The 18,870-nt window shown below is 46.6% G+C and overlaps 9 protein-coding genes across 9 annotated transcripts; 5 read left to right on the top strand and 4 right to left on the bottom strand.

Moving 5' to 3' along the window:
* Positions 1-477: 477 nt before the first annotated feature.
* Positions 478-3,277, bottom strand: GGS22DRAFT_194833 (P-loop containing nucleoside triphosphate hydrolase protein). The gene is made up of 4 exons (XM_047965566.1): positions 2,020-3,277; positions 1,335-1,959; positions 925-1,278; positions 478-778 (listed from the first exon to the last, which is right to left on the bottom strand). The coding sequence occupies exons 1-4, from the start codon at positions 3,085-3,087 to the stop codon at positions 717-719; spliced, it is 2,109 nt and encodes a 702-aa protein (XP_047818127.1). The 5' UTR covers positions 3,088-3,277; the 3' UTR covers positions 478-716.
* Positions 3,278-3,444: 167 nt separating this feature from the next.
* On the top strand, positions 3,445-3,681 carry GGS22DRAFT_165295 (uncharacterized protein; the record flags this gene model as incomplete). The annotated part of the gene is made up of 1 exon (XM_047961661.1): positions 3,445-3,681. A coding segment is annotated over exon 1 (176 nt), but the record flags the coding sequence as incomplete, so codon positions are not given.
* A 179-nt stretch (positions 3,682-3,860) lies between these two features.
* GGS22DRAFT_165294 (uncharacterized protein) lies at positions 3,861-5,197 on the top strand. The gene has a single exon (XM_047961660.1). The coding sequence runs from the start codon at positions 3,872-3,874 to the stop codon at positions 5,069-5,071; it is 1,200 nt and encodes a 399-aa protein (XP_047818125.1). The 5' UTR covers positions 3,861-3,871; the 3' UTR covers positions 5,072-5,197.
* Positions 5,198-5,483: 286 nt separating this feature from the next.
* On the top strand, positions 5,484-7,899 carry GGS22DRAFT_165292 (uncharacterized protein). Its single transcript, XM_047961659.1, has 5 exons — positions 5,484-5,761; positions 5,817-6,249; positions 6,328-6,523; positions 6,577-6,753; positions 6,819-7,899. The coding sequence occupies exons 1-5, from the start codon at positions 5,619-5,621 to the stop codon at positions 7,634-7,636; spliced, it is 1,767 nt and encodes a 588-aa protein (XP_047818124.1). The 5' UTR covers positions 5,484-5,618; the 3' UTR covers positions 7,637-7,899.
* A 91-nt stretch (positions 7,900-7,990) lies between these two features.
* Positions 7,991-9,333, bottom strand: GGS22DRAFT_189417 (uncharacterized protein; the record flags this gene model as incomplete). The annotated part of the gene is made up of 7 exons (XM_047964848.1): positions 7,991-8,263; positions 8,326-8,534; positions 8,591-8,761; positions 8,819-8,900; positions 8,958-9,062; positions 9,112-9,197; positions 9,255-9,333. The coding sequence occupies 7 exons, from the start codon at positions 9,331-9,333 to the stop codon at positions 7,991-7,993; spliced, it is 1,005 nt and encodes a 334-aa protein (XP_047818123.1).
* Positions 9,334-11,540: 2,207 nt separating this feature from the next.
* Positions 11,541-12,211, top strand: GGS22DRAFT_21581 (uncharacterized protein). Its single transcript, XM_047966497.1, has one exon. The coding sequence runs from the start codon at positions 11,639-11,641 to the stop codon at positions 12,113-12,115; it is 477 nt and encodes a 158-aa protein (XP_047818122.1). The 5' UTR covers positions 11,541-11,638; the 3' UTR covers positions 12,116-12,211.
* Positions 11,660-14,566, bottom strand: GGS22DRAFT_165289 (MFS general substrate transporter). The gene is made up of 2 exons (XM_047961658.1): positions 13,906-14,566; positions 11,660-13,827 (listed from the first exon to the last, which is right to left on the bottom strand). The coding sequence occupies exons 1-2, from the start codon at positions 14,080-14,082 to the stop codon at positions 12,307-12,309; spliced, it is 1,698 nt and encodes a 565-aa protein (XP_047818121.1). The 5' UTR covers positions 14,083-14,566; the 3' UTR covers positions 11,660-12,306.
* A 210-nt stretch (positions 14,567-14,776) lies between these two features.
* On the top strand, positions 14,777-16,843 carry GGS22DRAFT_21584 (HET-domain-containing protein). Its single transcript, XM_047966498.1, has 3 exons — positions 14,777-15,465; positions 15,517-16,704; positions 16,768-16,843. The coding sequence occupies exons 1-2, from the start codon at positions 14,818-14,820 to the stop codon at positions 16,654-16,656; spliced, it is 1,788 nt and encodes a 595-aa protein (XP_047818120.1). The 5' UTR covers positions 14,777-14,817; the 3' UTR covers positions 16,657-16,704; positions 16,768-16,843.
* Positions 16,844-16,966: 123 nt separating this feature from the next.
* Positions 16,967-18,622, bottom strand: GGS22DRAFT_189414 (feruloyl esterase; the record flags this gene model as incomplete). Its single annotated transcript, XM_047964847.1, has 3 exons — positions 16,967-17,800; positions 17,848-18,254; positions 18,319-18,622. 3 exons carry the CDS (start codon positions 18,620-18,622, stop codon positions 16,967-16,969), a joined length of 1,545 nt encoding a protein of 514 aa, XP_047818119.1.
* Positions 18,623-18,870: the final 248 nt, after the last annotated feature.

The following is an 18,870-nucleotide window of genomic DNA, read 5'->3' as shown; positions in this document are numbered from 1 at the left end:
CGCTTTAAATGTAACATTACATCGGAATAAAGTTATCTGGACGCCATAGCCATAGTCGCAGTATATGTCTGTAAATGTAACTGTTGAATTCCGGCCTTATTTTAATGGCTGAATAGGGGGACAGAAGCGCGTTTACGTAAGCAGCCATTGCTTGAATACACCAACTGCGGCGTTGCCTTGTAGGTATTCCTTTCAAGGTAATATTATAATTGCAGCAAGTCCGGTGCTGTATAGCCTCAATTCATGTTCTCTTTACCCCAAATTACATCCGTATCGACCTAGGTATTCATCAAGGGCACTTGAAATTTGAATGTTATTTCCGCATCATTCGAAAACACGACGATGTATCCTTGATCTCGCACGCCGCATTACCTAAGTATATACTAGGTAGTTTCTGTGGATATGCACCTTTTATGAGCCTCGTATATGGCGCCGTAACAGTCATTTAAGGCTGACAAGGGAGCCGGTGTACGTGTTTACGGCCTTTGTTGGAACCTCTCATCTAGACAGTCGATGACCAGGGGTCTGCATAAACGAGCGGCATCCCCCATCAATATCAAAAGAGCACAGGAAAAAATCCATTGCTTCTAGATCTATGTGGAAGTTTGATTTGTGCCTCAGCTCCCACTGTCCCAATGTCCGACTCATCCGCATTGACGTGGTTACACCAAGGCCTGTAACTCACTTCTCGGGACGCGATACCCTTATTAATTCCACTAGGACCAGTTGGACATATAATTCATCTCTATTGTCTTCTTCTCTTCCTTTATCATATCCACTGTGCAAGTGTCAGCGTATTGGCTTTTAAAGCGATGTGGTGATGACCGGTCAGATAGTGGCAGAACATGGTCGCGATACCCAGGCTGGGATCACCTTCCCTCAAAATGACAAGAAAATGTGAATGGAAAATTGGGGTTATCTTACTAAAGTTCATAACATCTTTCAAGCAGTCTTCAATATGCTCTTTTCTGAGCGTACTCTCACTTGATCGGGCAAGGAGTCGTGCAGAATATACCACGTTCCTGATCTGCCGGCCATTAAGGGGCCTCGTCGCCCATTCGTCAAGCGTGTGCCTATCCTTTAGCAGCCAGTAACCGTCGTCTGACTCATCGGGGTCGCTGAGTATCTTTTGCCAGATCTTGAGGCGTGTGTCGGAGTCGAGTTCTGGGAATGCCATGCCGAGGTTGACGCGGGATATAAAAGCCGGGTCTATCATGTGGATTTGGTTTGTCGTGAGGAAGAGGATGCCTTCGAAATATTCGATCTTTCGGAGAAACACTGGGTGGAAAAGTTTAGTATTCGTTTCTAGTGAGCGCATGCTCGCGATAACATACCAGCAACCCATGCCAAGCTATGCATGTTTTCAGGGGTTCGTTCCGACATGACGACCTCTGCCTCGTCGATTAGCAGGATTGCGCCCCAGAAGTGCGCTTGCCGGAAGATTTCTTCGATCTCAGATTCCCATCGGTCATCAGCGACAAGCATGCCTAAGTTCACTCTGTATAGCGGCTTCTGTTGCTCTTCCGAAAGACATTCAGCTAGCATGGTCTTGCCAACACCTGGAGGCCCGTGTAGAAGAAAGGTTAATCCTTTCCCCTTTCCTCGGAAGTTATTGGGATTGTTATCAGGCTCTCTATTCTTGTTGGCGCTGGTATGAGCTTCAGCCAACAGCCGAATTCGTTCGATAGACTTAGCGGCAGTAGATTTTGAGTGAGGCTTGACCAAACGCCCCCAGGCACCCTGAATCCAGGTGGGGTCAGCCAGTCTACGCATCGCGACGTAATACCATTCGTTGTCGCTAAGGCTATATACGAGGACCCTTTCAGGACACAGAACTAAGGGATTGTTCTCAGGCTTTCCGTCAAAGGCTTCAGATCTGAATGGGTCGGTGTTGTTTTCTGTAAATGTTATGTTCCGGTCGGGAAACCTTGTAGGGTCTATAATGACTCTTCCGGCAATCTGGATCTCAAGTTTAGCCATTGCTCTGTAAGCTACCTAGATAAGTAGAAAAGAGCGTACTTCTCTACCAGGACCGGGAATGTCAGGGTCGTCGCTAAACTTTTCGCAGTACCCAACGTACTGCATGACTTCGGCTTTCGGCTGTCCACTTGGAGTGGTCAGACGCTCATGCAGTTCGCGCCATCGCTGTCCCGATTTAATTGACACCTCGATCAGCGATTCCTTGTCGGGATGATAAAATAGTGGGTATACCTCCAGTTCTATGATGTTCTTGGTACCCACGAATCTCTCGATCGACTTCCGGTACATGTGGTTCCTGAAATTCTTGCCATCGAAATCAATAGCTTCGCATTCCATCACGATATTGCTGTTATCACGAAACCCGAGATCATCTTCCACGACAGAAAAGGTATGCAGACGAGCAACAGCCCACTCGTCACGCAGCTCACGAAACACTACTAGTTGGCCTTTGTAGAAAAGTCCTCCTAGTCCCTCAAAGTCGATTTTATGTTTCTTAAGCAGCTCGTCTTGGCGCGTCTTAACGTTGACTAGGTGAGGCTTTCGCTCATACAACTGACGCATCACTTCTAACTCGATCTTGATATTCTCATCCGTCGTCGTATCTTTCATTGCTAAAAGCTCATCGCGGCATTTGAGGAGAGGGTAGGCGCCCAGGATTTCGATCCGGTCGTCAAAGGCCCTGACCTGTCCTTCATGAGCAGGCGGGCAAAGCTTTGATAAGGTGTCAAACAAGGCTGCGGTCTTGAATATCGTGAAGGTAGGCCTCCCTCGTTCGGGCGTGTCATAGCGGAATCGCTGCTTTCCCGAAGGTTGGAGGTCATCCGTCTCCGTGTTTTCCTCGCCATCGGAGACCCATGATTTTTTCCCGTCCAAATTCCATACCTCTCTGCGGGACTCGACGTGCTTTTTCAAAAGGTCGGTCTCATCTTCTCCGTTGATCTTAGGCTGGGCCTCTTCTTTCTGTGAGGCCAACTTCTCTGCTTGCTTTGGCCCGTCGACTTTTTTCTCCCCGGGAGGGTCATCTTTCGATATTGATACTACATTTTCGCGCAGTGCTTTCTCCAAAGCTTCAATCCTCTTAGTTAATTCTGCAATACTCGAGTCCATCGTCTGCTACATAAAAATCTAGTTATTTAACACGTGATAAATTTGCTTAGATATTTCTGTATTATCAGCTTCTGTCGATGATTAGATCCCCTCAAAGTATTTGATCGAATGATGATATCAACCTAGTAGCTAGGCTGATTAAGTTATTATTGTAGTCATCGTATAATCCCATTTCGAACCAGGTTATTCCAGACTTGAAGGAGAAAATTAATGGAGTGTGGGATGCGGGCCGCAAGCTGTGTGCATGATTTCAGGGGTGGAATCTTGGTTCTGATGGGGCTTGAAACGGCCAAAAAAGGCTTAGCGTAATCCAACAGGACGGTAACGATTATGGGTCCGTTACCGTTTCGACCTCTTATTCCGTTTTACCAACAACCCTTACCAGACATTCTATTCTGTGACAACTTCAAGATGGCTCCTTTGTGGTTATGTGATTTTGCAGGTTGCCAATCTCCAGCCGTGCAGAGGGCCGGTGACTGCTTGCTTTGTGACAGACATCTTTGTCGGACTCACTTGCAAGACCAGTGGCACACATGCCCGAAACCTGAGGTATGTAGATACCTGCCTTATATTCAAATTCCTACTAGATGAGGCACGAAAATGAACTGATTATAGCTGATAGATCAACTGGAAAGAGTACTGTGATCTATATACTGCATCGGAATCGCGGGGACTTCAGAAACTCCGCCAGCAAATTAAGAGCGATAAGTTATGCAAACGCGCGTCATTGGCGCGGAATGGCGTATCCTGTTCAATTGACCTCTCGCCTAAGAATCTCTCAGCGATGATGGGTGGGCAGAATTGCCATGCCGAGGTTGTTTTTGCCGATGGCGTCGTGTGGCTGGCTCGGTTCCGACTCACAAACGCCAATTCGCCGCCCCAGGATGTACGAGATCATGTACTGCGCAGCGAGGCTGCAACGATGGAATTTCTGCAGCTCTATACAAATATACCATCCCCAAGAGTGTACGACTGGGCCTATGAGTCGGATCCAATGAATGAGGTTGGTGTGGGTTATATCCTCATGGAGAAGCTTTCAGGTACGCCGCTGGACTGGCAGGGCGCTACCGCCGAGCAGCGTGAGAAGGTCGTGCGACAGCTTGCCGATATTATGCTCGAGATTGAAAGACATCCTTTTGATAAGCTCGGTTCCCTTATAGGGACGACGGCAATGCCGGGAGGCGAGAAGTTGATGCCTAGAGCAACCGATCGTCAGATACTCGTACAGGGGCTGGCAAAGCATTCAACCTCCCGGTCGGGTAAAGATGGTGGGCCACTTGGACCTTTTAGCTCATCTCAAGAGGCATCCCGTGCCCTCGTGGAGGCTCATCTTCGGATGATCGCCGGCGGGGAAATTGGAACGCTCGAGAAAGCGCTTGATGTATTCCTAGCTCACAGATTTCGAGTCGATATGCTCGAGGACGTCTGGAAGTCAGAAGGGGGAAAGGAACAGTTCTTCCTCAAGCACGCGGATGATAAAGGCGACCATATTCTAGTAAATGCCGACTTTGAAATCACGGGTATCATCGACTGGGAGTGGTGCAGCACGGCGTCAAGAGAGGAGGCCTTTTCCTCGCCTTGCATGATGTGGCCGGTCGCAGCCTTCTACGACGGCTCTAACGAGCTAGCGGACGAAGAGCTGCTGCTGGCCCGCGTTTTTGGTGATAAGGGCCGCGAGGACCTTGCAGCGTGTGTTCTTGAGGGTCGAAAGGTGCAGAGGTGGCTTTTTGCGCTCGGTCCTGGAGGGGCGTCACAGGAAGATAAGCGGACATTTGCGTGTCTTTTTATGGGACTTAAGCGGGTATTCAATTTGAACGGCGGCGGCGGCGGCGAAGAAAGGAAAACCGAAGAGGACATGATAGAGGAAGAGTGGGAGCTCTGGAAGGCTGGAGCGCTTTTGAAGTGGAAAGATGACGATATGTTGCAAGATGTACTCAAGAGTGCCGAGAGATCAAAGGCTATATCATCAATTACCAGAAATTGAATCTCTCCGTATGGTATATGCTAGCCGAAGGGATTATTACTGGGCTGAGAAAAGATAAGTCAAGTTCGTGCATCTAGGTATCTAGAGGTTGATAATCAAATAAGAATAGTAATCCATCCTCAGTAGCTCGATAGCGGCAAAAAGGGGCTAAAACGGTCCGCGTAATGCTAATCCGACGGGATGCTAAACGGAGTGAAATGGGTACTACGCAGCAAAACGGGACGAGCCCGCAGCGTGCATAGCATTGTTTACAGAGGGCAGGCGGCCTATTGGTTCAGCGCGCGTTAGGGAGGGTTACAGGGCGTGCCGAGCTGAATGTAGACCTCCGCTTGCGATGTCACATAGTTAGCATTTAGTCGCTAACCTTCAGATCCTGCAAAACATCCATACCTACCTATACCTAAGCCTAAGCCTTCGCTTCTCATTATTAATCCAATATTTTTAATTCTACCAATTATTTTTCGTTATTTTCTTTCAATTCATGTAGGATCTTTTCCAAAATTTGAATGAACCCGTGAATTTCTGAGTCCAGAACCCATTTCTTGAAATGCGAGATCAGACAGCTGTTGACCGTCTTCACGTGGAGCCCGCAAATGAACAGGGAAAAAATCGGGCATCGGTAGATAGCGCGAAGGACCTTGAGGAGGGGCGACGGAAATGGTTTGATGACGTACAGCTGGAGAACAGTACGTTAGTATCGCCTTGAAAGCTATCATCATATATGGACTATACTAAGACCGTACAGAGAATTGTCCTCGCTCAGTCTATATGTGTCTACAATAAAGATTAAAACCCCAGACAGGGGAAGCGACAATGATCTAATAGCCTTGATCAAGTGCGCGAATGACCCTCCCAGGAACCATAATGACCGAAAGAAGAACCTTGAACTGCTAGAGGCTTACCTAAAGAAGGTCAAGCAAAAAGATGACGATTCGAAGAATGAAGCCGCTAAGAAAGCCAGTCAAGTTGAAGATCGGCGAATGGAGAAGCGTCAGGGATCTCGAATCTTCAATACTATCGGATCATTAGTTCCATCTATTAAAAACACATTCAACTTCGTGTTAAGGGTTTTGCGTGGCGCCATGACGGTGTTAGAGGCGACAATGTTTATCGCTGGCGAACTTACATTCCAGACGCATTATGAGGTTGCAGTGAAGGCTGTTATGCTATTCATTACGGTATGCTATACTTGTCATCACACGATCCGTGCACGTTTACCTACTAGGTACTACGGTAACTAACTGCTTTTTGCGAAGGCTTATGAAAGCGCTGGAGAGCTTACTGAGCGGATAGTCGCTATGTTCCAAAAGATAGACGAATATGGGCGGGAAATGAGGACTCTCCAAGATAATATTAAGTCTGCCTCAATGTTGAAGGCAATCAATAAGCTCTTCGTCTCTATCGTGGCATTTATAGTTGCTTCTGGCTCATATATGCAGCATGGAACTATCTGTATGTTTTTCACCTACTCCCTATAATACTGTAGTTAGCTAATACGGTGGCAGCCAAGATGGTAAAGTTCCTCGGGGGTGGAAACGACAAGTTCGATAAACTCCTCGAAACTGTCAGAGAGGATTACGCCGAAGTAACTCGAGTGATGACCTTTGCTCAGGTGATGATTAACCTTTCATCACATGGAAATATCAATCGTGTTAGAGAAGACACGGTGACGATCATTCAACGTAAGCATCCGAGAGCTAAGCTTTCAATCAAACATTGAACCACAACTAACCATACCGGGGATCAGAATTAAGTATGCTGAATCAATCATTGACACCCGACATGAGTCGACAACTCCAATTAGTCTACGATCAATCAATCTTCCAGGCAGAGCTACATGTCCAAAGTCTACGGTCCGAGATTTTCGACGATTCGTTTGATCCCTCCAAGGAGTTGGCGTTCAACGATAGGGAGAGAATTTTCCTGTCGCCAAAGGATCGCTGGCCCAGGCATCTTTTCAAATTGAGAAGTTCTACCACACCCCATGTCGTTACATCCAAAGATACTCGCCCTCTAGTATGGATTTCGGGGGATTTAAGCCGGCGCAATGTATCATGGGTGTCATCATTCTGCGTCGATCTGGTCTCCTACTTCAATCAATTCAGAAACTTCGATACGGTATATCTATTCTGCAAGCGGGGTGCAGGCCAGCGATATTCTCCCACCTTTCTCATCAAAGGCTTAGTGACGCAACTACTAGAAACTCATGCGTTGATTGCTATGAAAAACTCAGCCCGGCTTTCCCGGAACCGCTTCAGCGACATTGGAACCAAGACGAGTCCAGATTCAGGGCGCTTGGCATGGCAGTTACTAGAGGATATCCTCCGGCTCATCGAAACCGCACCCGAGTTCCAAGGCCGGGTGATCTTGATCCTGATTGATAGACTAGATCTATGCGTATCGGAGGAGAACTCCAGCGTCCTAGATCATCTTATTCCACGGCTACAAAGTCTCAGTTTCAAGATCTCAAGAGTTCAAGTATTGATCACGACTGCAAAAATCTCCCCGCATTCCGTACCTACTCTACGAAGGGGTTCGGGGTGGCTCCGGGCATATGGGAAGTAGATTACGGAGCATACTGAAAAATGCCAAGATATTATGACTTCCCGATCTAACACCACAGTTTCGTGCTATTCACTCCCTCTATACCCGTAAAACCAAGACGTAAAGGTCTAACGTACGGAACATAAGGAAAGGAGGTGGATTAGTAAGCGGACGAGCTTACATAAGCGAGGGCGAATGTTGGACATTTGGGATAACTATTGGATAAATATACCTAACAAGGAGTCTAGATTCTTCAATATTGGGGTTTAAGCTAGATTATATATATACTCTATACTCTATAATATATGTTATAGTTCTAAATGTGTCATCAATTCATATATCCCTGAGAGTGAAAGATACCTATGCAAGTCCCTACTAGGGTAGCCCCAGTTCGACATCCTGTGGACTGTTTGTAGAACCTCTTGGAGAAGATGAACGGTTACTGTTATGTATAGGGACAATATGTGATTGCGACGTCGAGCCATGAACGCCCGGTCTCGAATTTACAGGATGGCTGTTTTCGGGAGAGTTTTGCTCTGAGGTCTTTCGACTGGAGATGAAACGTCGAGGAGAGAAGACTGGTTTTAAAGCTGGTGCGCATGCGCACCAGATGGCAATATTTATCTCCACCATAGACCAGAGATTTAACTACCGGTCATTAGATAGGAGTTTCAAAAGATACATAAGGGGTTGAGGGAATGAATACGTACAAGGACACCATGACGGAAGGGGTCGGTTGCTTGGGTGTAAGCGCGGATCGCATATAATCGAGCACAGGAGCAGGCAGTCCCAAAACCGGCGATGCCAAATATAGCAAACAACACACGCCGATTGCCTTTCGATACATGGAGACTTTTCACTGTAGGGATAGGGATGACGAGGATCCAAACGTCTAAAACAATGTTAATTGTAGCGGAGACTGTGTTCGAGTAAGCTTTCCTGGGTTGGTTTAGCATGATGGATTTCTCCACTTACAGTAAAAAAACGCAGTGACATTTATACAGCTGCCCGGTGTATACCGTGAAATATTCCACGCCTTTTGGAGGGGTTGGCATTGCATGACAGTTACGATGAGATATACAACCATGAAGACGAGCAGAAAGATATTCGTATAGAGGCAGATCCTCTTGAATGTAACAGAGATAGCTGAAAGATTTGATGAGCAATCGAAAATCTCGGCCATACGCAAGATAGGTAACGTACCAAATCTATCGTACATAAATACGATTGACGACTTTACGGATGTTATTACGAAGTAGTATATTATCTCAACGGCAAAGGCGATCTTTTCTGTCAGTTTTGTATATTGTTACTAGACAGAAGTTTCAAGGAAACGACTCACCTTCAGTTGTGATTCCATATCATCATTTGTCAACATCGACATTGAGTAACCTAATCCGTTATCTTTCTCTACGAAAAGGGCCACGAGATAACCAATCGTAAAGATCTTCTCGCTATTAACATCATTTAATACAGTGCTAGATTGTCAGACTTACTAAAGCCGAAATAGCCATGTAATCGTCCATGCTAGCCTTCTTTAGAGCGAAGAATCGAACCCATACCCGAACAATTATTAAGACAGCTGTTGAATAATATGTCAACCATGAGTAGCAACTTAATATTTCGAGAGATTCCTTACTAGAAATACTAGTTAATACTGTTGATACGACGAACAGGCTTGTTAATTGGGTGTAATCGACCGGCTCTTCTGCTGCCATTGTAGAGCACCTGAGGCCCTTCTAGAAAGACCAGTACCATTTGTTGAGAACTTCCAGTACTTTGAAATCGGAATTTGATAAGGTTTGATAACTTTTTAGATTTCAATGGGATTAAAATATTAATAAATACCACAAAGTTAAGTAATAAAATGCCAAGATAGCTTTGTAACATGGGTATAGAAAGATGACATTTTCGCATGTTCCGGTATGTCCTATTTAACCATAAACTTAATACCAGGTAGTGAGTCTTAATCTCTCTATGGGCTAATTGAGAAATATGGAGTTGCTCGCTTGCATTCAATCAATGACGGTGCCGTGCTATCTGATACTAGGAGGGTCAACTGTTCAACCCATGTTCTTCACATCAGGAATGCCGTGGTAGCTCAAACTTTATTAATACTTCGCCTCTATGAGAAGCCCACTCTTATACGGTGCTATCGGCAGTCCATTTGAGTCTAGAAATGTTGGCATCAGAAGAACCACGTGGATGTGGATCTGATGAGAACATTCAGGGGAGTCCGATCACCTAGCTCTTCAACCCCATATTTTCCTTAACAAGCGATCGTGAGCTCAATATTGTTAGAATATCTAGGTTTCATACCGATTGAAAGCCAAGACAATTATGAGAGGTTCGGGGAACACGATGAACACGTGGTATGTCGTCAACTACGTGAACTAGATCTTTTACCCATTCACTAAACACGGCAAGATATGTGGGCATCTTAGATGGAGAAATAATCCTTCTCAAACTCTAAATTGTCTACTAGTTCATGTTTTAAGAAGAAATGATCTCAGTAGTAGCGTAGCAACCTTAGAATTCGGGCTATTCTCGGGAACCTTCAACTTCTTGGTTTTGGAAGACGTCGAGATAATATAGAACGTTCATAGGTACCTATTTTTTTTTAAAAAAAAGAATCACCGAAGACCTGGAGAATGGTTATATATATGTATTGGTTATCTTCGCATGTCAGTATCAATATCTAAACTTCGACGAATCACTAGTAAGTGATGACCTCTTATGAATGACCAAACCGCTCCTTACTATTGGAGGAACACTTAACATAATTCGAAACAAGGGACACAGATTTGAAAGATCGACAAATAATTGGAGATATACAACCAATACCTAGTCTATCCATGATCAGCTCTCATTATAATTGTTCTATTCCAGGGGTAGTGTCTTGGCTGAACTAAAGCAAAGACCTGAGACGATTACTACGAAGATATACTAATACTAGTTGCCCTTGTACAGATAGTTGAAGCCAAGGGATGAGGAATCAGGATGTTCCTGATATTCCTACATTAGTCGTATGACAGGAGGTCCAACGGCAAAAAGAAGCCAATAAGAGACTTTGACCTGACTCGTAAATATGGCGATTCTCGGGAAACGTGCCGTTAAAATGGATCTATGAATGTTGCGCAGCTAATGTGTGCCGGATATCTTGGATTACGGATGGCGTGCTTCATTGGAAGGAAGAAGAAAAGGTCTAGAATAGTGTTTGTCTTGAAAGTTTGAATTGAAAGAAGGGGGAGACTTTGGATGACGTAATCCATCTGATTACGTAACAGAAACCACGGCCAGATCAAGCTGACTAAGCACTCATTAGTCACCATTTACGTAACTCATGGTTACCTAATTGCATCGTGATAATAGATCGATCCATGATTTAATTCGAGTTCCTCGCGTGACGAAATCGTTATTCTCTTGTTTGATACTAGAAACACAGGTTCTACCTAGTCAATGAGTAATAAATCTTCCTATATCAATAGAAGTGGCCAAAAATGTACCTAATCATGCGAGAGTACTTTGGAAGAAATCGGAAAGGGGCTAAGGTGGCATTGTGTGTGACAAGTCTTACAATGACTACTAGGTACCTAGTTACCTACTGCCTACTATGTATTGTGATATCTTCTTGTCGTGGATGTGTCTCAACTCGGGTTAAATTCTCAATCATGAATGAGACCAGCCTAACAAACAGCTGTCTGTGACAACTGGACACACCCCACGCATTGGACCATAGGACTTCTTATGTGTGAGTGATGAATACCTAACTACCTCTTACGGATTTTACGATGACTACAGTGTGTTTCGTCCATGGCGACTACAACTCCTCCTCTCATATAATTTCGAGGCAATCAAACAAGTTTGGCCAAACGGTAAACATTCTTCCTCACTCTAATATTTGCGAGTCTGTAATTCAACGACGCTGTTAAATATCTCTCTACACGTTCAATATATCAGCATCACATAACCAAAGACGCAGTACCAGTTACGAACATAACTACACATCGAAGAATTTTAGCAATGTGTCTTTGGAGGCGAGTGTATTTCAATTGTTACCATGAAAACCTGAATGTTACGGTACCGCGGCCTGTCAAGGCCTGTCCGTTGGCCGTTTCTCGAGGGTCCGAGCTGTTACCGGTGTATTGCCACCCACAAGGTCGAGACTTCACAGCCACTTACGACTTTACAGATGCTGTGATGCTCACTATACCATGTATCCCTTGTGAAGAGAGGCAAGCCAGGCAACGCGTTGACGCACAGTGGCACGAGTTCAGGACCGCAGAATTATGGAATGTATCACCGAAAGCTATGGTACGGTATATCACGCGTCGCCAGGAGCTATTCAACAACAACTATTTTGGGAACTGGGAACAACTCCAGGCGGCTTATATCTTTGAATGCCGACAAGAATTAGGGACGCGGCCGTACATGTATGGCGATGAATATACGGATAATTTGGGCAAGGGAGAAGGATGGCGGGGAAATTCCACGAAGTAATAGTGCAGAATATCCAACTCGATGAATCGCACACGGCGTCAATGGATGGATTTAGCGAAATTCGGAGGCATATTTCACTTTTGCCTCGATGTTGCTGCTAAACCTTGCCATCGTATTGGCTTATGGAGATAGGACATAGGTAGTTTTCATAATTAGTTATTCCGCGCTGTGTTCGACCCTCTATTCGACCCTCAAGCCTCTCGCTGTGTCAGCTCCTGTATTCCCGTCTTCGTCTCCGTATGCTCGGTGCTTAGACGTCGATGCTTGATGAAAACGCTCGCAACCATCGCAACACCAGCCACGCCAGTGTACATGATAAACATGTTCCTGATGCTTCCGGCAAAGGCGTCTTGTACAGCTAAGCGCTGAGAGGCATCCTGGATAGTTTGGACGATTTCTACATTCGCTGCTGCTTGGTCGCCCGATAAAGCGTTGAGAACAGACTCGGCAAGACCAGCGGCTGCGAGAGATGATTGACGGGAAACCATGCTATTCTGGAACACCACCCCACCAAGCACAATGGATAGTGCTGTCGCTATATTGCGGACAAATCCCAAGGCCGCTGTAGTTGCTGCTGTGTCGGCTTGACTGACTGTATTTTGGATGGCGAGCATGGGAGCTTGGAACAAAAGCGCGGGGCCGAGACCGCCAACTATTTCAAGTCCAATGATTTTAGCAGTAGATGTATTGGTGCCAAAGGTGATGTATAACCCTGTCCCCAAGGTCATGAGCATTGTCCCAGCCCATATTATTTCCCTATAGTGGCCAGTTCGATGGATCAAGATACCAACCGAAATATCCACGGCCGCTTCGGTTATCATCATAGGTATGATCAACAAACCGCTGTGAAAAGGTGAAGCTTGCTTCACGCTTTGAAAATACAGCGGGAGGTAGTATTCCACACCGATAGACACCATGCTATGCATGAACGCCAGAACAAAAGTCGCATTATTAGACCAATTCTTGAAAATGCCCAGCGGCATCAAGGGATACTTAGCAAGCCTCTTCTCGCAAAACAGGAAGAAGCCAATCATAGCCGCCCCAAAGACAATCAAACATATGACCTTCGGACTATTCCAGGGAAATATCGCACCACCGAAATCCAAACCCAGAAGCAGCAGAATAGTGACCGCGAGAATAGACAGCGTGCCGAACCAATCAATAGCGCGAATCCCCTCGCCCAGCTTCGTGCGCGGATTATGCACATCCAGAAGCAGCAGCAGCAGCACGAACGCGACCGCGCACACGGGGATATTAATCCAAAAACACCACCTCCAGCTCGCGAGCTCGGTCAACGCGCCGCCAACAAGCGGGCCAGCCGACGCCGCGATAGCCCACATCAGGCCCAGCAGCCCGAAGTACAGCGAGCGGCGGCGCATGCTGAAGAGGTCGGAGATCGTGATCGTCACGAGCTGCATCAGGGCACCGCCGGCGGCGCCTTGGAGCGCGCGCGCGGCGATAAGCATTTGCATGGAGGAGCTGAGGGCGGCGATTACGCTGGCGACGGCGAAGATGCCGACCGCGCTGAGGAGCGCGGGCTTACGGCCCCATATGTCGCTGCATTTGGCCCAGATGGGACCCGCGGCCGCGTTGGCGAGGAGGTAGGCGCCGCCGATCCAGATGTAGCCTGAGGCGGAGTGGAGGGAGGCGGAGATGGTGGGAATGGATGTTGCGACTATGGTTTGGTCTAGGGCTGCTATGAAGAGGACGAGCTGGGGATGATGTTAGCTATTAGGTAGGGATTGGTGAGGGTAGGGAATGGGGAGGGTTAAGAGGAGGTGGTAGTGTACATAGAGCGAGACTAAGATAGAATAGATGCGCAGCTTGGTGCGGATTGGCGGGGTTTCTAGCACATCGAGGGGCTGCTGGATGGTTTGGTCGTTAGGGGGTTGCTCCGCTAATTCTACTGGAGTAGTTGGGGGCTTAGCGTCTGCTGTCTTAGACTTAGTGGCTGTGATTTCGTCCATTGTCGCGTATTTTGCTCAATTATTTCTGGAGAACTTTGAGGTTTTTTACAGCAAAAAAGTCGAAGAAAAAGAGATCTGGGTAGTACTCATTTTATAAGAGCATCACGAGCTATTCCTTGCAATCACCGTCAGGTACCAAAATGGTTGTCTTATCTCGAGAACCAATTGATGTGGAAGCCGCGTCGCTTCCGGTCGCTTCACATCTTCACAGTCGCGCCCTTCAATCACGTGACCGCGCCCTTCGGATGCATTATTCGAAGCATAACATAATATCCCGTACGACGATATAGCATTTTTAATGTTACCTTCCAGTTCTCTAAATTGAGAAAACGCCAACGAACTTCATCGGGAGCAAGTATGGACAAAAATGCGGCCCAGGGGATGAACTGTTTTACCAGAGGTTTAAAATGTCACTCCGGAAGGTGTCTGGTCTGGTACTTATTATGAGCTCACACGCCCAAAACCATTTAACGGAAGCCCGAGAGGAGCTAAATAAAAGTTGCGGTGCCGCGTGTATATGAATTACAGCGCTCTCGCACGTTTCAATGCGCCCCTATGATGTCGTAAGTGGGCAGATAGCCCCCAGCCACCCCCTCTGTCTGGAGCTGATTGGCGGCTGCGCCGCTGTGGACCTCGCCTCTACCTCTACTCCAAGAACTCGCATCTTCCGTAGCCTTAATCTTGATATTTTCCAACATCACTACATCTCGAATCACAGTGTGTCAACTTGGCGACATGCGTCTTCTCAACGTCCATACTGGTCTTTTAGAAGAGTTTTTCGACATAGAGACTACTCCAAAATATGCCATACTATCCCACACGTGGAATAAAGAGGAGGTGACGCTTCAAGATCTGGAAGGCGAAGGCTACAAGTCTAAACTTGGTTATAAAAAAATCGAAGGTTGCTGTCATCAAGCAATCGAAGATGAATACGACTACATCTGGGTTGATACTTGCTGTATCGACAAGAAGAGTCTCACAGAGCTCTCGGAGGCCATCAATTCAATGTATGAATGGTACTCAAAGTCAGCAATTTGCTACGTCTATCTAGCCGACGTAAATGTCGATGCAATAGGACAAGTTCATAGCTCCCTTCTGGAAAGATGTCGCTGGTTTTCTCGAGGCTGGACGCTCCAAGAATTGTTAGCTCCACGCGAGCTTGTCTTCTTCGATCAACATTGGCGAGCGTTTGGCTCTGTGAGCAGAACTTCTCGTGACAGCGATATTCCAGATATCGCATCACTGCTTCCGGCTATAACGAAAATAGACGGACGTGTTCTTCGCGAGAGACATTTGATACATAGAGCTACCGCAGCAGAACGGTTCTCGTGGGCAGCCCATCGCAAAACCACAAGAAAAGAAGATATGGCATATTGTTTATTAGTATGTACAATGGTGTCGTCACTCGTTATTCATCCGCTTATATCAAACTAGGGGCTACTTGGGGTCAACATGCCACTTCTATACGGAGAAGGCGAGAGAGCGTTCACTCGGCTTCAACAAGAATATATTCGCCAGTACAACGACCCCACATTGTTACTATGGGGCTTTCGTATTCCGTGTCAGAATTTATTCTGGCGTTCTACCAGCGAGTGGGCGTTGGCGCCTGTCGTCTCACTCTTCTCGGGATTTAGTTCCCCTCCAAAGTTCGAAAAGAACAACATACTCTCTAGATTTTCATGTACTAACAATGGTATTGAAATCGAGCTTCTCCTTATCGATCTTGGCAGGAACATTCAACTTGCTTGCTTCGGCACAAGTGCAGATTTCCCTATTTACCATCGGAAATCTTTCGAACAAACCTTATCATCTCCTCTTCTCTCACCACTGCGACGATTTAGAAGGGGGGCCGTGGCCCTCCCAGACCGACCTGTTATAGCGCTTCCACTATCATACTGCCCGACAGACTCTGTAGGCGATTTTACCGTGTACGAACGTGCCTTACCATGGCCCCCTTTTCTCATACCTGAGGGTTTATGTCGCAATGCTAAATGGACGAGAGTATACATTAAAGGTGTAGACATTCGATCCGTCATAGAATCACCGCTGCATAAACTCAGTCGTGAGTATGTTGTCAATATTTCAAAGTTGATATGGGCCGGATTCAACCTTGATGCCGTCTATCCCCCCGGGAATGTCATCTGCAGTGAAACTCATATAATATACAAAGTCCAGGAAGAAGGTGTCCAACGATTTATTTTTGTTTTCAACAGAGATGAAGATTTCTCCTTTGCATTATTTGCTGAATACAAGTTTCAAAATTCAAAGCTGGTGGATGTATATTTCTCGCTTGGGGGAGTTACCATGATGGATATCCTACATTATCTACTACCACGTGGTAAAATCCTGTCAGAGCGTGCGCGAAGGAAAGCATTCGCAAAATTAGGAAGATCTCTCCAGGGAGTACCAGATCCCAAGGGCCCCGGGATAACACATTTTAAAATACCTGTAAGGAAGATTAGAAGATTCGGAACAGAATATCTGATCACATCTGTGTCCACACGCAAGTTGGGCAATCTTTGTTTCGACTTTATAGAACCTCGGTGGGAAGAATACAAACATGGTTCTGATTAGTAAAAGAGCAGATTACCTATCATATTTAAAACAAGCATCTCTTCGAAGGTAAACTACATCTTACAGTTTATGTTAAGATCGGACTGGAGCGCATTGCGCTAACGGATTAAGAGTGCCACCCCCCCTTTCGACTACCTAGGGAGAACTTGTCGGATTGATACGGGAATACCATACCATACGTATTACAGACACAAGAACGGGATAGTGTCATTGATACCTACTTATGACTTTAGCCCCTGGATATTCCATAATCCTACATAAGACGAACTTCAATACCCAAACCTAGGTAAATATGTCCAAAATATCCTATTCACTCTCGACACTCGAATGAATTCCAATTATTCGGGTCACCTCCTAGAAACTTGGCCGTTTGAGGCCAGCTGCAAAATTTGCTTGTCTTGTTCAGCAAGCTCTTGTCTGAAGGATCCGTGCCCAACATCTCAGTTGCCGGCCGCCCCGTCTCAACCCACTGCACGAGAGCGTCAAGCACATGCCACGACGCCGGAACCTGAGGATAGTTCGAAGCCGCGCCACAATGCCCACCACCGGGTATCATGAATAGTCGAAACCAATCGCCCACATCCCCGCCGAAAAAGTCCTCAATCTGGTGAAGATGTTGAATCGGCCATGTCGCGGCATTAAATGGATCTGTCCAGCTTTGGAACACCAGCATCTTGGCGCCCGTTGCCTTCAGCGTTGATAGGTCTGGGCTAATCTCGTCGATGAACGTGCCCACTTTCTCGTCGAGCGCATCTACATCGGTCCCCCAGTTAAATGTCGAAGAGTCATAAGTCAGGTTAAAGACCATGTTCTGTAAGATCGGTATCGAGAATGCGTTCGCTAAAGTGCCTTGCTGCATCGTCCACTCTGTCTCGCTTCCCACGGAGAATCCTGGGTACAGAGAGGCGTTTGAACGAAGATCAGTAGGTCCGGCGTAAATCTTCTGTGCCGTCGCCACTTGAGCCGGCGTAAGGCACGTGGATGAATTCGTCACTGAGGAGGCACACTCCAGAGACGAGACGTCGAAAGAGCACAATAGGGGGTTTCCTACTACTCCATCTTTAACCCCATCAATCGTGTCGCATTTTTCCAAGACTGCTTGCGTGATGAGATCAAGTGCAGTCTGCGGCAAATAATTTGAACCCTTTAATCGTGAGCCACAGCACCTCAGAGCCAATAGCTCGAACTTACCCGAGTCACCTGGGCATTCCATAGGAAGGACAGTGCTAGATGAGAATACCAGTTTCCAGGACATCCAGCTGCGATACCATCAAACAGGTGTGGGTGAAACTGGGCTAAAGCGAAGCCTTGAGCGCCACCTGTAGAGCACCCCTCATAATAACTGTGTTTTGGGGCACTACGATAGAACTTGGCGGCTATTTTCCTGGCGACCGGCGTGAAATAGGCGATGGAGTTGTGTATCCATGCTTTGACTTGCTCCGGGTCATGCATGTACGGCAGATATACCCCAGGAGCACCGTTGCCCGCGTTATTCAGCGAAGCCAGATGGCCCGCATTACCACCTGCTACTGCGTATCCCTTATTCACATTAAGAAGCACATTGCCCTCGTCGATTGTACCTGCCATCCCGCCATTTCCTATCAATTATCGTCAGTGTCGCTTGTTCCGATGTAGGAATACAGGATAGAATGAGAACCATACCCACAACGAGGAATCGACCATTGTACTTCTCCGCTGCGGGGAGCCAGAGCTCGAAGATAACCGAGTTGTTTTGAGGATATGGGACTTGGCCAAACAAGCGGCATAGTGGAAGTGTGTTGAGCGTGCCGCTGATATTAACAGCCTTCACGGGAATATGAGTAGCGTTCAGAATCGACCTTCCTATGTCGCTCGTCTTCGAGAACGAGGATGCAAATTTCGAACATTCTTCCGCTTGCCACGGCGTGTCATGATCCAGAGCTTGAGCTGTGACAGCAAGCAAAGAATTAACCCAACCGACTCTCATCTTAAAATCTTCGAGGTGCCAATGATTAAACCAATGGACAGATCCAAGAATCAGTTAGAAGATCAACACTTCCCGAATTGTTACTTGCTTCGAAAGCAACCTAACTCAAGCTTTCGCGATGAGCACCTACCCGAAATATGTGGAAGTCAATCACATGAAGGTGACATCACCCCATACCAACCCCATACCGAACAAAGAGCTACCCAATCGGCATCTCCAAATATGAAAGCCCCCAAAATACGCCGATC

Source organism: Annulohypoxylon maeteangense, assembly GCF_022496945.1.
Source record: "Annulohypoxylon maeteangense strain CBS 123835 unplaced genomic scaffold GGS22scaffold_10, whole genome shotgun sequence".
NCBI classification, from domain to species: Eukaryota; Fungi; Ascomycota; class Sordariomycetes; order Xylariales; family Hypoxylaceae; genus Annulohypoxylon; species Annulohypoxylon maeteangense.
This window is presented reverse-complemented; position numbering and strand designations above follow the sequence as displayed.